At 51.2% G+C, this 21,945-nt stretch overlaps 1 protein-coding gene across 1 annotated transcript in view; it reads left to right on the plus strand.

Annotated features, from left to right (window-relative positions):
* Window positions 1-17,833, plus strand: part of GCN1 (GCN1 activator of EIF2AK4) — a 56,547-nt gene extending 38,714 nt beyond the window's left edge. Inside the window, exons 38-58 of the mRNA XM_029225157.1 lie at window positions 515-735; window positions 1,949-2,017; window positions 2,219-2,357; window positions 2,446-2,642; window positions 2,843-2,985; window positions 4,278-4,395; window positions 4,509-4,724; window positions 5,757-5,921; window positions 7,666-7,827; window positions 8,112-8,204; window positions 8,404-8,547; window positions 8,647-8,916; window positions 9,158-9,271; window positions 9,736-9,966; window positions 11,781-11,974; window positions 12,108-12,222; window positions 14,042-14,138; window positions 14,507-14,655; window positions 15,046-15,153; window positions 16,368-16,586; window positions 17,115-17,833. Of these exons, the coding sequence (XP_029080990.1) occupies window positions 515-735; window positions 1,949-2,017; window positions 2,219-2,357; window positions 2,446-2,642; window positions 2,843-2,985; window positions 4,278-4,395; window positions 4,509-4,724; window positions 5,757-5,921; window positions 7,666-7,827; window positions 8,112-8,204; window positions 8,404-8,547; window positions 8,647-8,916; window positions 9,158-9,271; window positions 9,736-9,966; window positions 11,781-11,974; window positions 12,108-12,222; window positions 14,042-14,138; window positions 14,507-14,655; window positions 15,046-15,153; window positions 16,368-16,586; window positions 17,115-17,240 (3,290 nt within the window). The 3' untranslated portion in view covers window positions 17,241-17,833. The remainder of the gene's footprint in view (window positions 1-514; window positions 736-1,948; window positions 2,018-2,218; window positions 2,358-2,445; window positions 2,643-2,842; window positions 2,986-4,277; window positions 4,396-4,508; window positions 4,725-5,756; window positions 5,922-7,665; window positions 7,828-8,111; window positions 8,205-8,403; window positions 8,548-8,646; window positions 8,917-9,157; window positions 9,272-9,735; window positions 9,967-11,780; window positions 11,975-12,107; window positions 12,223-14,041; window positions 14,139-14,506; window positions 14,656-15,045; window positions 15,154-16,367; window positions 16,587-17,114) is intronic.
* Window positions 17,834-21,945: the final 4,112 nt, after the last annotated feature.

Here is a 21,945-nt window from a genome sequence, read left to right on the forward strand (position 1 = left end):
GGTATTCCTCTTGGAATTCCTTCTGCTGGGCTGATGGTGCTGAACTTTTGAGAGCTTGTTGTACCTGGGCTTAGCTGCTCTGAGTATTGTGTGCTTCACTCCCACCACTGGTTCAGGGGCCTTTGGTGTCTCCAAACAGTTTTTTCACAAAACCACTTTGGGTTGCTGCTTCCAGAATAAGATCCATGTTGTCCAAGTAGCTCTTCCACGGAGGCCCAGCACTGAGGCTGCAGCTCAGTGCCATTGAAGCTAGCCCACAGGTGCCCCACCAGACCACAACTGTGCAGTGCAAAGGGGTGATGGCTGCCGTCCCCACACCGCTTCCTCTTGGGGAGCAAGAATAGAATTGCTCTTTGCAGACAGGCTGGCTTCCTCAGTTGGCGATTCACGGGGCTCTAGGGAGGGGTGACCTTGGACTCCCTTCTCTTTTGGCTCCCTCTAGTGCTGGGGATCCAGCAGATTTGCCACACCATAGACTTGTACAAAGCAGCCTCTCTCTTGTTTGGACATGCAGCCATTGCCCCAGTCCTGCTGGATGCCCTGACGGACCCCTCTCGGAAGACCCAGAAGTGCTTGCAGACCTTGCTGGATACCAAGTTTGTCCACTTCATTGATGCCCCGTCCCTGGCCCTCATCATGCCCATTGTCCAGAGAGCCTTCCAGGACCGTTCCACGGACACACGGAAGATGGCAGCCCAGATCATTGGCAACATGTACTCCCTGACAGACCAGAAGGTATCAGCCTATCTGGGGCTCGTACAGGACAGATCAATGGATGCTGGTTTAGGGCACAGAGTCCCTACTGACAGTAGACACAGGAGAGCTATGAGCATTTGACCCCTGATTATATTTGTGGGGAGAAATGGACCATTTGCAGGTGGAGGGTAGAAATCTAGGCTCTCTGGGCATCTTCCAGAACATAGCGATACAAGTCCTTACTAGCTCAGACCCCAGGTGAGGCCTGTCCCACTGGGCTCCTTTTATAGATTGACAGGGAGGAAAGGTCCAGCCTTGCCTTTGACGACCTTTCAGGAGTGGTGGGAAACCGGCTGCTGCTTTGACTGCTTGTGGTGTTTTCTTGTTGAAAGCATTTGCTTCTGTAAGCCTCTCAGAGGAAATTAGCCTAGTTTGGGAGATTGACTTTGTTTGTTTACTTGCTCCTAGGGGCTTGGATGTGTGATCTCACTACCACAGCTCTGCTTTGCTTGCTGAGGCTATGGGCACAAGAGATAAAGTGGGAAAGTTAGTCAATCCTAGGAAATTTGGGATAGTTGGAAAACCAAAAAATTTTATCCATAGCCCTCCAAAAGCTAAAATAATTATTGTTAATGTTTTTAAATTACATGTAAAAAAATGATATTTCCAAACATAAATGTATTTCCAAGTTATAGCAAGTTATTCATAAAACTGAGTTTTTAATAGTTATGTAATATTCCAACGAGTTTATATATCATAACTTATATAATTCTATTGTTGGTCATACAGTGTCCAAGGTTTTTTGCTATTTTAAATGATGCTGCAGTGAACATAAGGCATTTTCTATATTTAAAACTGTTTCTGAAAGCTGAATGCCGTATCAAGAGACATAAACCTTTTAAGGTGAAGAGAGTGAAAAGATGATAATGCAATTCTGAAAGGAGTGCCAAAAGAATTTCCTAGGTTCCCGAGTCTGGGCAGCCCTTGGTCCCAGGAGGAGGAAGAGCATTGAACTGCATCTGGGGGCTCACTCAACCTCTTGAGGATGGGCCTGGGGTCCCTCGTAGGTTTCCCTGAGCAATCACACGGGCCTTCAAGGAACCGGTGGGAGTGATGGGGGTTCTTTGCCAGTGACAAGCACCCCTGTGAGCGCTCCTAGTCAGCAGAATGGTGTGGTCAGGGTCCACCGTGAAGCAGGGCTGGAGAAAGCCGGAATTGGGCCTCCCCTGAGCCACCTCTTCTGTTATCGCAGGACTTGGCTCCTTACCTGCCAAGCGTGACGCCTGGTCTGAAAGCTTCTCTTTTGGACCCTGTACCTGAGGTGAGTCTGGGAGGAGAGGGGGCAGGAGTTCGTTATTTTAGCCCAGTCCCAGAAAATTGATTCCTAAGAATTCCCTGTAAGCTGCATTTGCGTCTGTCTGGTAAAGGGAAGGAGACCCTAGGGCACCCCGCCTTGCTCCTGCATGGTCACCTGGTCTTGAGCCACATCTCCTCACCATCCCTGCTCTTGGTTACCTGACAGGTGCGGACGGTGTCTGCAAAGGCCCTTGGAGCCATGGTGAAGGGCATGGGGGAGTCATGCTTTGAGGACTTGCTGCCGTGGCTGATGGAGACACTGACCTATGAGCAGAGCTCTGTGGATCGCTCAGGCGCTGCGCAGGGTGAGGCAGGGCGGGCCCAGGGGCCAGACCGGCAGTGCCCTCTGGGGACCCTTAGATCTGATGGGCTCATTCTGTCCTTTTCTTGCAGGGTTGGCCGAGGTCATGGCTGGCTTGGGGGTGGAGAAGTTGGAGAAGCTGATGCCAGAAATTGTGGCTACAGCCAGCAAAGTGGACATTGCACCCCACGTCCGAGATGGCTATATCATGATGTTCAACTACCTGCCCATCACCTTCGGGGACAAGTTCACTCCTTATGTGGGACCCATCATCCCCTGTATCCTCAAAGTAGGCACCAGCGACAATGCTGAGGATAGAATTACTGAGGAGGGCAGGACACATGCGCTCTCCCAGAGAGCTAGGGCTCCCCGTCAATTGGGGCTGGGTGGCAGGAGTCCTCATCCTGCTCTTCAGGGAGTCCCATTTCCTCTTAGGTTTGGGTGCCTAGGGGGAGGCAGTTCTGGCTGACCCACCCTCTGTGTGCACAGGCTCTTGCTGATGAGAACGAGTTTGTGCGTGATACTGCTCTGCGTGCGGGCCAGCGGGTCATCTCCATGTACGCCGAGACGGCCATAGCCCTGCTGCTGCCCCAGCTGGAGCAAGGCCTCTTTGACGACCTCTGGAGAATAAGGTGAGAACTCAGGCGGAAAGAGCCAGTGGCCATAGTTCTGTGTTTGGGGAACTGAGAAATGAAAAGCAAAATGTTGCAAAAAACTCTCAATTTTTCCAGACCCTCACTTTTAACCATTTTGTAACTCCAGTATCCCATAGCAGTGTCTTCCATTCTAATTCTCTTCTAAAAAGTTTTCTCTATTCAGTCCTTCAGTTTGTGTCAAAATTTTAAATGTGAATGCTTTTTAATCTGAAAATTCTACTTCTAGGATTTTATTGCAAGGACATATTTAGTCAAGTGCTTAAAGATGTATTTAGAAGGATGTTTGTTGTGGTATTGTTTATCATTTGAAAAACTGAAGGTAGGTTTACAAAAGTCATCGCACATCCACACCATGAACTTTGATTTGGCCATTACAAAGAATGGCATAAGGACTATGTCAGCTGACACAGAAAGCTCCTCGACCTATTGTTGATGGAAAGGTGCGGGCCGTGGCCTGGTGTATGTGGTGCAGGCCCACTTCACACATGGTATGTGTGGGAGTGTGATGTGTACAAGGGTGTCACTGGAGTGTCAGAGTGGTTGCCTGGGTGCTGGGAGTCTGGGTGATTGTTTACACTCTCTTTATATTTTTTTTGTATTGTTTGAATTTTCAGTTTCAATATGATATTTCTGTAATCATTAAAAACAATAAATCTGGGCTTCCCTGGTGGCGCAGTGGTTGAGAGTCCGCCTGCCGATGCAGGGGACATGGGTTCGTGCCCCGGTCCGGGAAGATCCCACATGCCGCGGGGTGGCTGGGCCCGTGAGCCATGGCCGCTGAGCCTGCGCGTCCGGAGCCTGTGCTCCGCAACGGGAGAGGCCACAGCAGTGAGAGGCCCGCGTATCGCCAAAAAAACAACAACAACAATAAATCTGATTTAATTTGAAGAGAAACAAAAGTTTATCCTTCTAGGCCTCTCCTTATGTCTGTAGCTCTGATGATCCACATTCCTGGTTTCTTGTTAATACTTCCCTCTGTGCTCTCTTCTCTCTTTTTAATAACTTTATTATAGAAATTTTTGTATCTGCTTTTAAAAAATGTCTGTCCTTTTTTATTATTAAAGTAATGTTCATTAGTAGATAACTTGGAAGGAACATATGTGGGAGACTATAAAGAAATGAGTATCGTCTGTGACCTCTCCTGTTCTAAGAGAACCGCCATGAGTGTTTTGGGTACATTTCCTTCTGTTCTCTTTTCTGTGCAGTGGCTTGGTTGTGCACTGAGACATCCTCCTGTGACTGTGTGACTCTGTTCTTGGCCTCCTCAGGTTCAGCTCTGTTCAGCTCCTTGGGGATCTCCTGTTCCACATCTCAGGAGTCACAGGGAAGATGACCACAGAAACTGCCTCTGAAGATGATAACTTTGGAACTGCCCAGTCCAACAAGGTGTGTGCCTTATTTTGATTTTCCTCCGTCTGCTAATGGTAGGGAGACTCCCTGGCACTCACACTGTGGAGGCTTCACCACCTCGTGTTCTCTGCTTCTTTCCACTGTTGCAGGCAATCATCACTGCCCTGGGGGTAGATCGGCGGAACCGGGTGTTAGCAGGCCTGTACATGGGCCGCTCTGACACCCAGCTGGTTGTGCGGCAAGCATCCCTGCACGTCTGGAAGATTGTGGTCTCCAATACCCCGCGCACCTTGCGTGAGATCCTGCCCACCCTCTTTGGGCTCCTGTTGGGTTTCCTGGCCAGCACGTGTGCAGATAAGAGAACGGTAAGTTTCGCAGGCCTTGCTTCTGACCAAGCAGCCCCTGATGCCTCTGATGCCTGCAGAGGATGGGAGAGTCCCTAGGGTCCCCTATCTAACACGGGAGCATTTATTTATTTACTTAGTTATTCAACAAATATTTATCATCTACTATGTGCTAAGCAGGGGCCCAAGACCTGGGGAGATAGTGGAGAAGAAAGGCAGCCTCGTGGAGCTACAGTCTGGTAGAGGAGATGAATGTTAATCAGATAATCACAAAAACAGATGGAAAATGCAAGTATGGCAAGTGCTATGTGGCACTGCTAATGCTTATAACAGGTCAACCAGCTGGGGGTCAGGGAAGCCTTCTCAGAAGAAGTGATGCTTGAAGATGAACGATGAGTGAGCATTAATGGGTGGGGAGGTGATGAAAGACTGTTCCAGACCAAGGGACTAGTGCTTGAGATACCAGGATGGGATGTGCACAAGCCATGAGGTGGGCGGGAATGTGGCCAACAGTAGGGGCTGAACTAAGGCCGGTGCAGCTGGAGGAGAGGCCCACCAGGGCTGATGATCGCTTCTGCCAGTCCTCTTTGGCCCACTCCCAACCCCCATCCCTGGCAAGCAGATGTGTATTTGGCTCTGAAGAAGGGTTTGCATGAGGCCTCAGAGGAGATGGGTTTTTTTCCTTAAAGTGTTTATCCCAAATTCAGGGTCCCCTTTCCTGGGCAAGAGCATGAGGGTTAAGTGACTTCTAGGCCCCAGTTTTTGATCCAGGGAAATCAGCCCTTGACGGGCAGCACATGATGAGTTTCTTGGTCATATATAAGGTGCCAGCTTTTGCTTTAGGTTGTGTAGGTGTGTGTGACGCAGAGAGATCATTTATTTTGTCATGTTTTGCAAGCACCATGGGGGCTCTTCAGGGGTAAGAGCGTTTGGGAAAGTTAAGTCTGGCTCGGATAAAGTCTGGGAGGTTCCAGGGCCCTCATTCTGGAGTTGTGCATGGGGTGCCCTGGGGTTTGCAGGGAGTCGATGTCCTGACTTGAGCTTTGCCGACAGATTGCAGCCAGGACACTGGGAGATCTTGTCCGGAAGTTAGGGGAGAAAATCCTACCTGAGATCATCCCTATCCTTGAGGAAGGCCTGAGGTCTCGGAAGAGTGACGAGAGGCAGGGAGTGTGCATTGGGCTGAGCGAGATCATGAAGTCCACCAGCCGGGACGCCGTGAGTATCTCCGCAGGGCCCTGCGGGTCCTGCACCTGACTCAGAGGGCCATGGAGGTTACAGGACAAACTGCACCACTAGCGACACTTCACCCTCAGGGACATGCGAACCTCGCTCCAGAGGGCATTGCTGGCAGCGGGGTGCCGGCAGGGCTGCAGTGCATTGGAATTTCCCTCTCAGCTTTCCCATCAGTTTTACAGGCTATAAGACCTAAGCAATTTAGAGGCCTGGAGTAGCTTTTGGAGATTGGAGATAGTCTTTCCCTCACCACTCCTGAGGTTGCTCCAGAGTAATCCTTTTGTGTCACTACATCAGTTCAGTTAACACGTGTGGTGCACTTAGCGGAGAAAGGAGGTGCGCGTGTGTGAGTGGTGGAGGGGGGCGGAGAGCAGGAGGGTGTGCTCGTTCTCAGAGGGAGCGGAGTAGATGAGAGTGAGTACCCAGTGGGTGGAAACGCATTGTCTCCAGCAATGAGACTGTTTCCATAGCAGCTACATTCAAGAGGGTTGGAGTCCTTTTCACTGACCCTACTTTTCTACGGTAATTGATCCTCCAAACATTGATCCTCCCCAACATGGGGAGTAGTTTGAGAGTAGGCATAGAGCTCTCGATTGGGATGAAAGCACCAAAGCAATGAATGGGTGGCGGGTCAGAAATTCGAGCACGTAGCCAATTGCTCAGCCTGAAAAGCCTCGTCTGATTTACAGGATTCTTCTCCTCCTGTGTGTATCAGTATACGTATTACATTTGGGGTTTTATATTTGCATTTTTTAAAGAATAAAGGTAAATTCTGTCACCAAAAGAGCTGTGATTCATTAAATAGTAAGTGCCCCAAAGGCTGAGGCCTTGCTGGTGGCCATATTCATATTCAGTCCTTAGATTCATAGGGGGCGTTGCTTTGGTGGAGTTGGTTGCAGAGGCAACAGACCTGTCATCGGCCCCGTTGCAGACGCAAAGACTTCATAAGGAAGCAAGGTTTTTTCAATTTCAATTTTTATTTTATTTTTATTTATTTATTTATTTATGGTTGCGCAGGGTCTTTGTTGCTGCGCCTGGGCTTTCTCTAGTTGCGTCGAGCGGGGGCTACTCTTCGTTGCGGTGCGCAGGCTTCTCACTGCAGTGAGCAGCTTCTCTTGTTGTGGAGCACAGGTTCTAGGCATGCGGGCTTCAGTAGTTGTGGCATGCTGGCTCAGCAGTTGTGGCTTGCGGGCTCTAGAGCGCAGGCTCAGTAGTTGTGGCACGTGGGCTTAGCTGCTCTGCGGCATGTGGGATCTTCCTGGACCAGGGCTCAAACCCGTGTCCCCTGCATTGGCAGGTGGATTCTTAACCACTGTGCCACCAGGGAAGTCCCAGGGAGCAAGTATTTGAGTTGAGACTTGAAGAAGGACTTGGAGTTTCCTATGAAGATGAGCAAAAGAGTCTGGGGAGTGGAGGCCACATCACTAGGGTCCTTGACATGAGAAGGAGTTTGAAGTTCCTGTAGGAGACCAGAGTATTTGGAGAACTTGCCGGAAAAAATCAGGCTATTAATTATTAAGTCTTGTGAAGGCTCCTTGGGAGTAGATTACACAGCCTCTCTGCTTTTTCATACTTGTGCATTTCCACAGAAACCATCTAAGTTAAAAAAAAAAAAGTCAAGCCCAGGGAGCAGCGGTGGCCTGGCTGGGTCAGAGGTCCTCACCGCTCCCCTGCTGATTTCCTCTCCCTGTGCCACGTCGGGTTCAGTACACCTGTACCGTTGCAGGTGCTGTATTTCTCCGAGTCCCTTGTGCCCACGGCAAGGAAGGCCTTGTGTGACCCGCTGGAGGAGGTCAGAGAGGCAGCGGCCAAGACCTTTGAGCAGCTGCACTCCACCATTGGCCACCAGGCTCTGGAGGACATCCTCCCGTTTTTACTGAAGCAGCTGGTGAGTGGCTCTGCCCCACACCTACCAGTCGGGCTTTTACCATCTCTGTAGAGGCAACACGCGGGGGGCTGATTCTGCCAAGGCAGCCGCAGTGTGGGCCCCAGAGGGAGTGGGTGCACAGGATGGGATTTGGCTCTGTGCTTCTCCTTTGACAGTCAGTCCATGTGGGTGCAGAGGGAGGAGGGGAGGAGACTGGAGAAGGACGTTGGCGCCGGCCGGTCCAAGACAGCGGAGGTGGAGACAAGAGCCGGCTCCTGAACATTGCCCCCATTGCCCCCCTGCAGGATGATGAGGAGGTGTCAGAATTTGCCTTGGATGGTCTGAAGCAAGTGATGGCCATCAAGAGCCGTGTGGTGTTGCCCTACCTCGTGCCCAAGGTAAGTCCCAACACGTGGCAACCCTCTGGCCCAGAAGCCACAGCCACATCACTGTTCCCCGGGCCTGCGTGAAGGCCAGCTCTGAACTCAGATGCTGGGAGAGGCTGGTGACTCTTGTAGTGGGATGGGATCTCCTAGAGCTTAGCGCCGCGGCCAGCATGGGGCAGCACCCATTGAGTTGCTGTTAATCATTCCGCAGCTGACGACCCCACCTGTCAATACCCGGGTGCTGGCTTTCCTTTCGTCTGTGGCAGGTGACGCCCTGACCCGTCATCTTGGCGTGATCCTCCCGGCGGTCATGTTGGCCCTGAAGGAGAAGCTGGGGACTCCAGCTGAGCAGCTGGTGAGTGTCACAGTCACTCCTGCAGGCTCTCTAACCCTGCCCCATCCTGTCCTGTCCTGGAGGAGCTGTGCTCAGCCGAGGCATCCCCTGTGGTTTTAGGAGATGGCCAACTGTCAGGCTGTGATCCTCTCGGTAGAGGATGACACTGGGCACCGGATCATCATCGAGGATCTGTTGGAAGCCACCCGCAGCCCTGAAGTGGGCATGAGGCAGGCTGCTGCCATCATCCTCAACATCTATTGTTCCCGCTCAAAGGTGGACTACACTAGCCACCTGCGGAGCCTGGTCTCAGGCCTGATCCGCCTCTTCAACGACTCCAGCCCTGTGGTTCTGGAGGAGAGCTGGGATGCCCTGAATGCCATCACCAAGGTGAGGAGCTGTGGACCCCACAGCCAGCTTCTGGTTGTGGACAATTCCAGGCGCTTATAAGACTAGACTCCTAAGGCACCCCATGTACCTGTCACCTAGCTTCAGCATCTGTCGATTCGTGGGCAGTCTTATCTATACTCCCACCCACACCTTTCCGCCTGCTATATTATTTTGAAACAGCCTTGAGAGGGCTTTACCTAGAACTCTGACATCCTCTCTGCTTTTTCCCGGCTTCCCACAGAAACTGGATGCTGGCAACCAGCTGGCACTAATTGAGGAACTACACAAAGAAATCCGGCTCATAGGGAATGAGAGCAAAGGCGAACACGTGCCAGGGTTCTGCCTTCCAAAGAAGGTAAGCCAGGGCCTGTGCAGGGTGCGGCAGGCATGCGGTCTTCCTCCGCCTTCCCCTTGGGTCCCAGGAGGTGGGGCCGCTGGAGCAGCCCGTGTGTTAATCTGGCTTAGTGCTCTAGGTGCCATTCTGCACCTTCACAGGCAGCGTGCTTCTTCCCTGTGGTGACCCCTTGGGGACAGGGTTCATCATCTTCGGTTTAAGTGGTGGAAGCCACCTCTGACAGAGTGAGTGAGTGACAGCAGTGCAGGTACCCTGTGTGGTAGGCCTGCTGGGACTCTGCTCTTCTTGTCACTGTCAAGACTGTTCCCCAGCCAGCACCATCTCAGGCTGTGACCCTGACAGCCTGAATCGATCTCTCATGGAGTGGAGGAGAGGATGGCTAACAGGAGCTCCTTGCTTCAGGTGGGAGACACCTGGGCCCAGAACCTTTGAGATTTGACTCTCAGGTGTGGTTCTCTTGTCAGGGAGTAACCTCCATCCTTCCAGTGTTGCGGGAGGGCGTCCTGACTGGCAGCCCAGAACAGAAAGAGGAAGCAGCCAAAGCTTTGGGCCTGGTGATCCGCCTGACCTCAGCTGACGCCCTGAGACCCTCCGTGGTCAGCATCACTGGCCCTCTGATTCGCATCCTGGGGGACCGGTTCAGCTGGAACGTGAAGGCGGCTCTGCTCGAGACACTCAGCCTTTTGCTGGCCAAGGTGAGCGACTGATGAGTTCACGCTCTCAGTCCATTCAGGCCTTAGAGAATGGATTTGTGTGTAGGACGCTGGCACGCGGTGTCCCGTGGAGGCGGGGTGACAGCTTATCATGGGGAATCGGCAGAGCAGAGGGAGTTAAGACTTTGGAGTCAAGACGCACTGCACATGGTCAATTCCAGGTCCGCCACTTGGTAGCTGTATGGCCAGAATGACCTTGGGAAGGTTATGCAGCCTCTGAGCCTGTTTCCTCACCTGTGTTTTGAGAGTACTAAGACTGCTTGCCTCTCGAAGGGCGGTGTGACACAGGGCTCAGATAAAATAACATCAGGCACGAGGCCTGACACATTCTAAGCACTCGACACACCAGTGCACGTTAATTGCTATTATTTATAAATGGGTCAAAGGACAAAATCCAGGGCCATGTAAATACAATTAAAACCTTGTTCAAAAACATTTCCCTTCTTTATGACCGCCTCATAAATGAGGTGAAAAGAATCTGAGGAGAGAATGAAAAGGAAGTCTGAGAGCAACTGCAGTTAACTTCAGTTTTTGCCCAAAGTGTCAGAAGCAAAGATTGAACACATTAACTGTTTCTGATGTTTTATAGTGTAATAATTAAGCCCTTTGGATTTAAAAAAGCATAAACAGCCAAGATTTGTTGTTGTTAAAAAAAAAAAATTCTTACTTGAGGTTTGGGAACAAAAGCTTAAGATTTGTAGCTTTTTCCTTTTGGGAGAAAAGTGTGGGGAGCAACTTCCCAGATAAAAAATGGGATCGTGAGCATCAGCCTCATTCTGTAGGAAATTGAGTCTTTTTTTTTTTTCTTTTAAATTAAGTATCATCTTTACATTCTGTGCTGTTCTTTTCTGTGTTTTGTTTTGTTTTTTTAAACTCTGTATACAAATGGAGCCCCTCCCTCCTGGAATTTGTCCCTTAGGCCACAAGCCAGGTGCCACCCATAGGCAGGTGGTTCCCACCGCAGGTTTGCCAGCTTCACTCTGTGGTCTGCCTCCCAGCTGCCTGCAAAACCCCGACCCCAGTATCTCCAAACTTTAATTGGCATTGAACCTCCAAACAGCTACTTTGATTTTCCCATTTAGCAATAAGTAAATCTTTCGTCTTGGACTCATCTGTATTTTGTCACAAATGTGCCTGTTTTTCTATGTGTGGTCGGGGATTAGAATGGATTGTTAATGAGGGGGCGCACATGTGTACAAGGATGACCTTCTGAGGCTGTTTCATAGGATTGTTCTGAAGGCTGAATGTTAAATGCTCAGTAGATGGTACCTGCCCTTACACACCTGGTCCATTTCCCTGTCTTTGCACTAAAATGTTCTTCCATGGTACTGACAGCATCTCCCAGCCTGCTCTAGTGTATCTGGAGACAAGGGTTTCGAGTCACATGTCCACGTGGACAGGGCTTCACTAAGCCAAGTCCACGGCTCCCTTGGTGGTGGTGGTGGTGGTGCTGCTGCTGGTGCTGCTGGTGGTGGTGCTGGTGGTGGTGCTGGTGCTGCTGGTGGTGGTGCTGCTGGTGGTGCTGGTGGGGGGGTGGTAGTGGTGGTAGTGGTGGTGGTGCTGGTGGTGTCATCCTCCCAGTGCAGTGCAGGATGCTGAAAACGGAAGACGAGACTGAGTGTGACCTCTCTGTGCTGGGCGCCCCTGTCTTAACAGGACATCTATTCCTGGCCTATGTGTGGGAGGGAGCCAGGGCAGCTTATGGTGGTTTGTGATCATATGTTTTTGTGCCTATAGTGCACTGTGGCCCTGGACTCCACCTCAGCTGTGCTTTTGGGTGTGGGTCTCTCAAACAGGTTGGGATTGCCCTGAAGCCCTTCCTGCCCCAGCTGCAGACCACTTTCACCAAAGCCCTGCAGGACTCTAACCGGGGCGTGCGCCTGAAGGCTGCTGATGCACTAGGGAAGCTCATCTCCATCCATATCAAGGTGGATCCTCTCTTCACAGAGTTGCTGAACGGAATCCGGGTCATGGAGGACCCGGGTGTCAGGTAAGGCCCTGGTGGGGAGAGCTGTGGCCGTGGGGAGGCCGGGCAGCTCCTGAAGCAGCCCGGGCCCTGCCTGTGCGGCGGGAGCAGTGGTGAAGCAGAGCCAGGTTTTAAGTTGGGTGTACTGGTTCTGTAGGGACACCATGCTTCAGGCCCTGAGGTTTGTGATTCAGGGAGCAGGGGCCAAAGTGGACGTGGTTATCCGGAAGAGCATCGTCTCACTCCTGCTGAGCACGCTGGGACATGACGAGGTACAGCGGCAGGTGGACGTGGGGCTGGGGGGCTCGGCTGGTTTCCCTTCTCTTTCCTTTGGTTAGCATCTCTGCTTTGTGTTAGAAGAACTTGGTCAGTAGTGATAATCACTCCCGACATTCGTATCACTCTGTGGTTTACCATGCCTCTGGTAGTGAGGGAGACAAGGCGCGTCTTGATATCAATATTGATATCGATGATGTGTTGTATAGATAAGGAAAGTAAGGTTTTTAAAGTCCCAGGTCTCTCATTCATTTGTCCTCTAGTCTTAAACAAGTCATTTTCCCTCTCTGCCCCTCATTTCCCCAGTTGTAAAGTGAAGAGTTTCATTTATTGGTTTAGGAAACATTTGCTGAGCTGAAGGGCCTAGCCCAGAGGTGAATGAAGCATGGGCACAGCCCTCAGGAAACTGCCTGGTGTCTGTCCAGGTGGGAGGGCTTAGCACTGTTTGAGAGGGTGAGACTCACTTGGGGCTGCACCCTAGCAAGTGGTAGAGTCAAAACCAGGACCTGAGCCCCGTGACTCCTGGTTCTGTTCCGATGCCGTTACTGTAGCCCTTCCTGACCCCGTCTAGAAGCATTTGTGAAGTACCCCTTGACAGCCCAGTGCTGTAGCGGGCCCAGGAGGGCTCGAGTCTCTGAGAAGAATTTTCTCTTTGCCCTCTGACAGCCCTCTGCTGCGTGACCAGATGTACACTGTGGGGCTGATCTCTGGAGAGAGGCCCCTGGGTTCACATGGAGCTACACCCCGTCGTCTGCCCATGCATGGGGCCGACTATCACGGCCCTTTAGCCTTCTCTGGGGTACAGATGGGAGACTCCACCTTCTTTTGGTCACAGTCTGTCACGGTTTTTATAGGGCCATGCACAGTGCAAGCAAAAGTTAGTATGTAAACCAATTTGCATTTCACCACAATGGAGCTTAAAATAGATCCAGAGTGGAGAGAGTGGCTGTCGTGTCAGAGAGAGCCAGCTTTAGCCTTGCTTGGCACCTGGGCAGGGAGCTCAGAGGCCCAAGGTGCTGGCCAACCACCCTCTCCCTCAGAACTTGCGCTGGATCGAAGGTGGCAATCCAGAGTGCCAGCCCAGCTGATGCCTCCCCATGGGCCCTTGAGGCTCTGGTTGTTTGTTTTGTTTTGGGAGAGGCACGCCAAGTTGGCACTTCCTCATACTGTAGCACATAACCTGAATCCACTGTGTGGTGTCCCGTAGTTAGCTGGCAGGGAGAGCAGCAGGGCTATTTATGTACATGGCTTTGGTTTTGACACAAAACACTCGGCCTTTACCTGTTGCCTTGGGTTGATCAGCTCTTCAGTTTAACTTCCCGGGACAAACCTGAGTAATGTCGGGGCAGCAGGGAGTCTCTCTGGACATAGGCGGACACATGAGCGGTTCGGGGGTGGGTGTGGGGTTGGGGGTGGAGCTCCAAGTGGTCCTCTGACCACCTTTCCTGGGCACTGTGGGCGGGAGCTCGCGCCCCTCCCCGCCTCACAGGGCTGTTGATAGTAACTGAGATAATAAATATGAAGCATCCAGGCTTGTAAGAAGAAAGGTGCTATGTAAATATAGTTATTCTTGCTATTACGATGATGATTAACGTATGCACACAGGCTGGAGTTTTCTAAAATTAAGTGCTGGGTGTGTAATTTTTAACACGGCACCGAGTGGCAGCTGCAGTGAGTGGCAGTCCCACTCTGGCGGTGGGAGCGTGGAGTGCCTGGAGGGAGGACTGGACTTCGGGTCCGCCTTCCTTCCAACGTTGTTCCCGCGGAGCCCGTGTGGGCTTGCATCCCCATTCACTGCCTTCTCTGCTCCGTCAGGACAACACTCGCATCTCCTCAGCCGGGTGCCTGGGGGAACTGTGTGCCTTTCTGACGGAAGAGGAGCTCAGCACTGTTCTTCAGCAGTACTTGCTGGGTAGGCCTCTTGTGTCCACGGGGGGCTTTCTTTTCAGGGCCTCTCTGTCTCCCCTTCCCCTCAGAGGGTCTTCTGACAGTGGGACCACCCTCTCCTTGGAAATTCAGCTGTTAAAACAAAATGGAGTTTCTGGGGGTTCTGCAGCCCCGAGTGTTTCTGCTCCAAGAACACAAGCCACAGTCTGGAGCAGTTTGTGAGGGATGGCTGCTTGACATCCACTCGGGGCAGGGAGGGCTGTGTGCAGCGTGGACTGGGGTTTCTGCCAGGCTCTGAGCTGGCACATGAGTCTCAGGTCGGGGAGGTGGGCTTCGTGGGCGGTGGGCCATGCTGTGAGGTACAGGTTAACCCCAGTGTGTCCTTGCACCCAGCGGACGTGTCTGGCATCGACTGGATGGTTCGGCACGGGCGGAGCCTGGCTCTCTCCGTGGCTGTGAATGTGGCTCCCAGCAGACTCTGTGCAGGCAGATACAGCAGTGAAGTTCAGGACATGATCCTCAGCAATGCCATGGCAGACAGGGTAAGGCTTTGGGGCAGCCAGACTTGGTGCTCAGAGACCTGGGTTCAAATTTTACCTTTGCCAGTAACTTACTGTGCCCTTGGACTAGTACTTGATCTCTCTGGGCCCCAGTTTCATCATCTGAACAGTGAGGAGTTTGGGTTGGAGCATCTAGAGGTCCCTTCTAGGTCAGAAGGTCTCTGATTCCTGACCTGGGAACTAGTGACTCGAGTTTGGTTCACCTGCCTCACAGCCACGGCAGACCCTCTCCATGAGAGCTGCCGGGGGGTGGGGACTGGTGGGGAAGAGGCAGGGTCCCTGGAAAGTCCTGGGGAAGGGCTGGTGCCTGGCCCTGCTGCCCCAAGGACGGAGCCGGAGGCCACCCCGTCTAGCTCTCTCCTCTCTCCACAGATCCCCATTGCTGTGAGCGGGGTCCGGGGCATGGGCTTCCTGATGAAGCATCACATCGAGACAGGAGGAAGACAGCTGCCAGCCAAACTCTCCAGCCTGTTCATTAAGGTGAGCAGGGCAGCCAGGCTTGTGAGAAGGACCCGTGACCAGAAAACACTAGAGGTGTGTCCTCTGTATTCTAGGAGCTCTCCATGGATAGCCTGCGGCATCTCTGAGCCCATAGGGCTGGAATGCAAAAGAGTCGTGTGTGAGCTTTTCTCTGGAGGAGTGCCCAACTTTTTGTCAGGATGTCAAATAGACCTGTGACCCCAAATCACGCTAAGAACCTCCATTTTAGGCATTCTTTCTAGGCACACCAATTTTGCAAACTTTGGGGCAGACCTGGGTTCAAATCTTAATAAACCTCCTCTTCCCTGCCTGCCTTTAGCAGGCATGACACTTACTAGTATGGCTGTCGTGGTGGCTGTTGTGGTGGCTGTGAGACCCAAGGAGGAAAGCTGGGGAGCCTGACGGTGAGGCCCCAGCCCCTGTGTAATAGAGCACACTTCTCAAACGGTTGTGTGCACACAAGACAGAACCAGAGTCTGCATGCTAAGAGATGCGGCCGAGCCTGAGACCCTGCCTTTGTGACCAGCTCCCAGGCAATGTCAGTGCTGCTGGTGCACTGACCTCGCTCTGAGTAGTGAGGTTCCCAAGGCTGACTGCACCACCCTGCAGGCACCCACAGTGGAGAGTTTACAGGGCCCCGATTAGATTGAGCCTGTATGACGGCATCACCCTGCATGCAGCTTTTATCAGCGTTTATTACTGATGACCTGCTGTGTGCCCAGCCGGGCTAGACCCTGAAGGTGTAGAGGTAAACAGGGCAGACAGGATCTCTGGAGGTGGAGGTACACAAAAAGCCTGTGGGAAGGCTCTGATTTAGATGGGGCTGTCGGGGAGACCTCTAAAGGCTGACGTTTGAGCTGAGCCCTGAAGGATGAGAAGGAACCAACCAAACGAGGATCTGGGCCAAGCACGTCCCAGGCAGTGGGACCAGCCAGTGCAGAGGCCCGAGGCAGGAAGCAGCATGGTGTGTTTGCAGAAGCTGAACACCCACGTGGGCCGAGAGTGGTGAGCAAAGGAGAGACTGGCATGAGATGAGGTGGAAGAGAATAGGGTCCGAATCACACCTGGTTATTACCCTCCCACAGTGGGGATGGCATCGGAGGGGAGCAGTGGGGTCAGTTTCCACGATGAAGAGAGTGTCAGGGCAGAGTCTGGGCTGCTTTGAGAAACAGACTGGATGTGCCTGGCTGAAAGCCTTGCGCTCCTCTTCATAGTGTTTGCAGAACCCATCCAGTGACATCAGGCTGGTGGCTGAGAAGATGATCTGGTGGGCAAACAGGGACCCACTGCCTGCCCTGGACCCCCAGGCCATCAAGCCCATCCTGAAGGCTCTTCTTGACAACACCAAGGATAAAAACACCGTCGTCAGGGCCTACAGCGACCAGGCAATCGTCAACCTCCTCAAGATGAGGCAGGGAGAAGAGGTGTTTCAGGTGGGAATCTGGGACTGGCGTGCCTCCCCTGGGTGTCTGTGGGCACTGGCCTTGCAGGCCTTCTGCATGACAGTGTTTAAGCATCACTCTTCACTGCCACCCCGTCCGTATGCGTGAGTGTTGACAGGCAGATTGTAGTCGAGTGACAGGTCTGGTGCCTAAAAACACATTCCTATACTCCTGAGGTGTTCAGACGTCTTTCAGCAGCAGAGCCCCTTCTTCAAATAGACTTTCACATGGCACACAGCCCTACAACAGATCCCACAGTGCTGCCCGTTGAGGCCCAGAGTCCTGTCACTCAGTCCCCTGCCCGCTGAGCAACCTTTAAAGCACTGAACAATACCTCACCACGTGAAAGGCGTGATGAGTGGTTGTCTTGGCTTTCCCTGGATCCATCTGATTCCCTTATTTTGCCAGATTCCACCTCAGTGGTTCTAGTCCTGGGTTAACATTCATTTTTGTCTTTGACTGGAGAAATCTGAAGCCATATTTTCTGACTTCGTCTCCTTGTTTCCATCTTACCCCTAGTCCCTCTGCAAGATCCTGGACGTGGCCAGCTTGGAGGTGCTGAATGAATGCAACCGAAGGTCTCTGAAGAAGCTGGCCAGCCAGGCCGACTCCACGGAGCAGGTGGACGACACCATCCTGACCTGACAGACCTGGGCCTGTCCACTGGGCACTGCATCAGCATTTCAGCTCCACCTCTTTGTTCAATGTTTTCATTTTTGGAAATACGTTTGTTCTGATGGGGAGCTTAGGAGATGGCGTTCCCAGAAAGTATTTTAATATTATCAGCAGACCACAGCCAAAGCCTTAAATCAAACCCACACACAACTGAAAATTGCCTCCTCCATCTCTCACCCTTTTCTTTGGAGACGAGAAGGAAAAGCACATTGGTGAGCCTCACCCAGTGGTAACCAAGAACTGCTTGTCCGCTCTGCATGTAGGTCTGGAACAAGGAGGCTCAGACTTCAGCTTCCTGGTCTCCTGTGCTTGAGCTCTGGTCCCAGGGCCAGTGCTGCCAACCTTTGCCTAGATCCTGAGGGGCGCAGAACCGTGGAGGTGTGCCCAGTGTGGTGTGCCTTGGTGTGGCTTTTCAGCATTGTGTAGCCCAACTGGATCTGACCCTCCAGGTGACAATGACACACACATAGCCCTAGCAGTTCGCAAGTCAGGAGAGGGGTATAGGTTTAAATGCAGGTGGTTTGAAGGAGGGATGTTTAATAAAGGCTTTGATTTAATCTTGATAAGCAGATTTAAAAAAATCTCCAAACATCCACTAAACATGAAGCTTCCTGCATCAGGAACAAGGCAAGACTTGCAGCTGTTTTCATAAGCACAGGCAGCAGTCTGATTTCTGGGCATCTCTCTCCTGCTCTTGGAAGTCTTGTAGATATCTACAGACTTCTCTGTCCTGAGGTCGGGTATCAAGGGGGGTGCAGCCAGGCCTGTGTTCTCACCTGCTGTGGAGGTTACAGGGGTCGAATTAGCCACCTCCCTGCTCTGTCCTGACTCAGACCGGTAGGGAGCTTCTGGGAGTCAAGTTTTAAAGAGAAACTCTTCCCCTCTGTGGAATAAGAACAAACCACATTCCTGTAATCAGAATTGCCAGAGGAAACCAAAGTTGCAGTTCAGCATCTGCCTCCTTTATGAATGACTTCCTTCCTCCTAGTTCTTGGAAGGCTCGTGATCCAAACGTCCTGTCTGACGGAGCACACTCCTCCGGGCCCAGAGACGCAAGTGTTTCTGGGCTGTTTCCCTGGTCACGATATGGAACAAACTTCTATCAAAATTTCTGGTCAGAGCTGTAAAAGGAAGAAAAATTGAACATGGTGGTCGCAGACTCACTTTATAAAGGGCCTGAAGTGCTATACCAAAAAAAGCAAGGCTTTGCTTATTAATGATGCAGCAGAGATAGAAAGTAGCCTTGTGACTCAGCACTTCTGATGAATAAGACAAGGTGACCTCTGAGATAATTGCTTTCTATGCCTGAGCCGTATATGTCACAGGACTTCCTATTTTCTTGCAGCAGACACGGTCTCATCAGGCTCACTGTAAATGTAGAATCCCAGGGCTGGAAGGGACCTTGAGAGGTCAGCTGAGCTGATCCCCATAGCCAAGGCAGCCAATGGTTACAGCTCTTGGTAGCCATGGTAACTGTTCTCTGCTTCTGGGATTCAGATGGTCATCAGCATCCTCCCAGCTGCCTGGGGCATATGTCCAGCAAGCCGTCTGCATATGCAGTCACCTCTGCCAGTTAGCTGTGGGGAGGCAGATGAAGTTCCTATGTGAGGGGGCGTGGGCTGGGAGACCTCTTTTAAGCCCCTGAGGTAAGTCTTCAGTGTTTCCTCTAGAATCTTAGAGGCTTATGTCTACCTCTGGTGTTCAGTCCCCAGTCTGAAGTTGGGAGGGGAGCCTGATGTACTTAGAGGTGGAAGACACTCAGTAAGCAAAATCCAAAGGAAAAACACCAGTTCCAGAAACTGGAGGAGGATGAGATCTCTCTGTTCAGGATAGACGGATAAAGGTTGATTTACAGACGGAGATGACTCAGAGGCTCCCCGAACATACTGAATTGTATTTCCTGAGTCTGGAAGGAGGGTGTGAGCTCCCAGGAAACGAGCTGTGAAGGGCTGTCACAGCCATGATGGTGGAGCAGGCAAAGGGCACCCAGTCAGGCCAGAGTCATAGCAGTCCTGAAAACAGCTGCCCAGACTGAACGAACATCCTGGAGGAAATGGAGCTTAGCTGCAGAGACCAAAGCTATTTGCCCTGGTGGTTGGTTTAGCCTTGGACGAGCCACCCAACATTTCTAGGCCAATTTTCTCATCTGTATAATGAGGAATTTGGAGTGGAAGCTCTCCATATGTCTTAAAGTTATCTTTTGGGGGTTAATAGTAATTAGATGACATTTGGCATTTTTTTCACTTAATCCACTCAACCTACGGAGTAGTTTCTCTTATTGTTTTCCTGAGGAGGAAATTGAGGCACAGAGAAGTCACAAGGCTAATAAGTGGCGGTCTGTCCCCAGAGCCATACATATCCTTAGCCTTTCTCTTATTCCTACTGAGCTGGCTAGTTGGGCACAAGCACCTGCCACTCTAGGCGGGGGCCTGCAGGCCTCTCACATCCTGCAGCACATGAGGTAAAGTGCTGAGGCGGCTCCAGGTGACTGGCCCGGGGCCTGAGCCACCCCAGGCCTCCCCCAGCAGCTCTGTGGGCTGAGCCATACCTCACCCCACGTACGGGACCCTTGCTGTCTTTAGAAAAGACATTTCTAAGACTTCCATGATCCTCTAGAGAGGGGACTCCCGTCTTTCTCTGCCATATGTTTGAAAGGCAGTGACAAAATGGTGTGCCTTTAGCTAATCCAGGGAAAACTAAACAGCATTCTCAACCCTTTAACTCTAGGAGCCTCTGGAATCATGGGCGTCAAGACTATTTTAAAATGTGGGGGAGTGTGACATGGTTCATGTCCCTTCTAGGAACCAAAGGTGAGTTCCCTTGGTCCCACTGCTGTGATGCCTGAGGGCTTGGGAGAAGGGCAAGGGACCTGCAGGGTCAACACTATTTTATTGGCAGGGATTTGGGGACGTTATTTTACTGAGAGCTGATCTCAAAACAAGACAGGCAGTTGGGAATGTTTTTCTTCTGAGTACAGTTCTGTGCAGACTGGTCTTTAACTGCTACAAGCCTTTTTAAATAAGAACAATAAGAAAAACAGGAGCCAGCCTAACTTAAAGATCTAGGTTCTAAAATATTTTTAAGGAAACGCAGCTATTGCTTTAGAAGTCTAGTACAGGGACTTCCCTGGTGGCGCAGTGGTTAAGAACCCGCCTGCCAGCGCAGGGGACACGGGTTCGAGCCCTGGTCTGGGAATATCCCCCATGACGCGGAGCAACTAACCCTGTGCGCCACAACTACTGAGCCTGCGCTCTAGAGCCTGCTTGCCCCAACTAGAGAAAGACAGCGTGCAGTAATGAAGACCCAACGCAGCCAAAAATAAGTAAAAAAAAAAAAAAAGTCTAGTACAGAGCGCCCTAGTGGAGCTGCACAGACTTGGAAGTCAGGTTTAAACCTTGACCACTACGTATTAAGCCAGAGCATGTCCCCTAACCTCTGTGAGCCCATGTCCTCATCTGTACAGTGACAAGCCCCACAGGCTTGTCTGGAGTGAGTGAGGTAATGCCCTCCATACATGGCTGGGCGCGCGGGCAGTGCTGCATATGTGGATGATGTGAGTAAAGTGAGGTATACTGACAAAAGTGGACTGAGCAGCGGGCACCTGGTACCATTTAAGGTGCGTCGCAAGTGCAGTGCTCTTATCCAGGGGGCAACTGCTGGACCCAGAATTTACAGATGTTAACTTTTTGAGCCTGAAGTTTGAAAAGCTATTAACTTAAAATCAGATTTTTCTTGCAGAGTGATTGCTGCATTTGAATATCTAAAACACTGAAAAAGAGGTGTGTAAGCATGTGGTTGGGGCTTCACTGTGCCTGGGCTGGAAAGCACTCCCCTGTCATTGCTGGAGCAGTGCTTCCGACAGGAGAGGCTAGGAGCCTGTCCCTGTTTTATGAGTACAGTTGAGGTATGGAAGGAAAGGAGCATCTCTGAGGTTGTGTGGCCAGTTGGCTGCAGAACTGGAAAAAACCCACATTTCTTGATAACTCTGGTCACCACGTCCCAGGGCCATACTATAAAAATACTTTTGGAAGGTGAATTTAACAAAGGAAACAGTCAAGTTCTTGGCGTGTGGCTCTCTGGAGTGACTAGGTTTCACCTTTCAGAAGAGGTGGAGCTCAGTTATTTCACTGGGTGGTTCTGAGCTGCTAGGAGGGTTCCCTGCAGGCTGCTCTGGTGGAAGGGTAGTGTTGATATTAACAAAGCTTAGGAAACTAGAAAAACTGGTCCAAGGATTATTAGCTCAGTGGGATTTCTGGGTGAGACTCCTGAGTGTGTCTGCATGGAAACACCGGTCACTTTGTGATGCTGCTCTGAGCTCTCTGGTTGAGATGGCAGCCTGGTCATAAGCTACGTTAGATCTTTCTTACCATTTAGGTTCCCATGGAAAAGGGAGGTGGGAAGCTGGGTGCAGCAGTATCTAACCCAGAGTTGCTCAAACATTTTGCTTCAAGACTCCTTCACACTGTGAAAGATGATAGAGGACCCAAAGAGCTTTGGCTTATATGTAATTTGCCTACTGATACTTACCATCTTAGCAAAACTGGTCAACTTTAAAAGCTTTATTAATTCGTTTAAAAAGAATAAATCCATTACATATTAGCATAAATAACCATAACAGATATTTTTTCCAAAACAAGCCATTTTATTTATTTATATTTAAAATTTTTTAAATTTA

Source organism: Monodon monoceros, unplaced genomic scaffold, assembly GCF_005190385.1.
Source record: "Monodon monoceros isolate NGI ecotype Baffin Bay Population unplaced genomic scaffold, NGI_Narwhal_1 Super_Scaffold_1, whole genome shotgun sequence".
NCBI classification, from domain to species: domain Eukaryota; kingdom Metazoa; phylum Chordata; class Mammalia; order Artiodactyla; family Monodontidae; genus Monodon; species Monodon monoceros.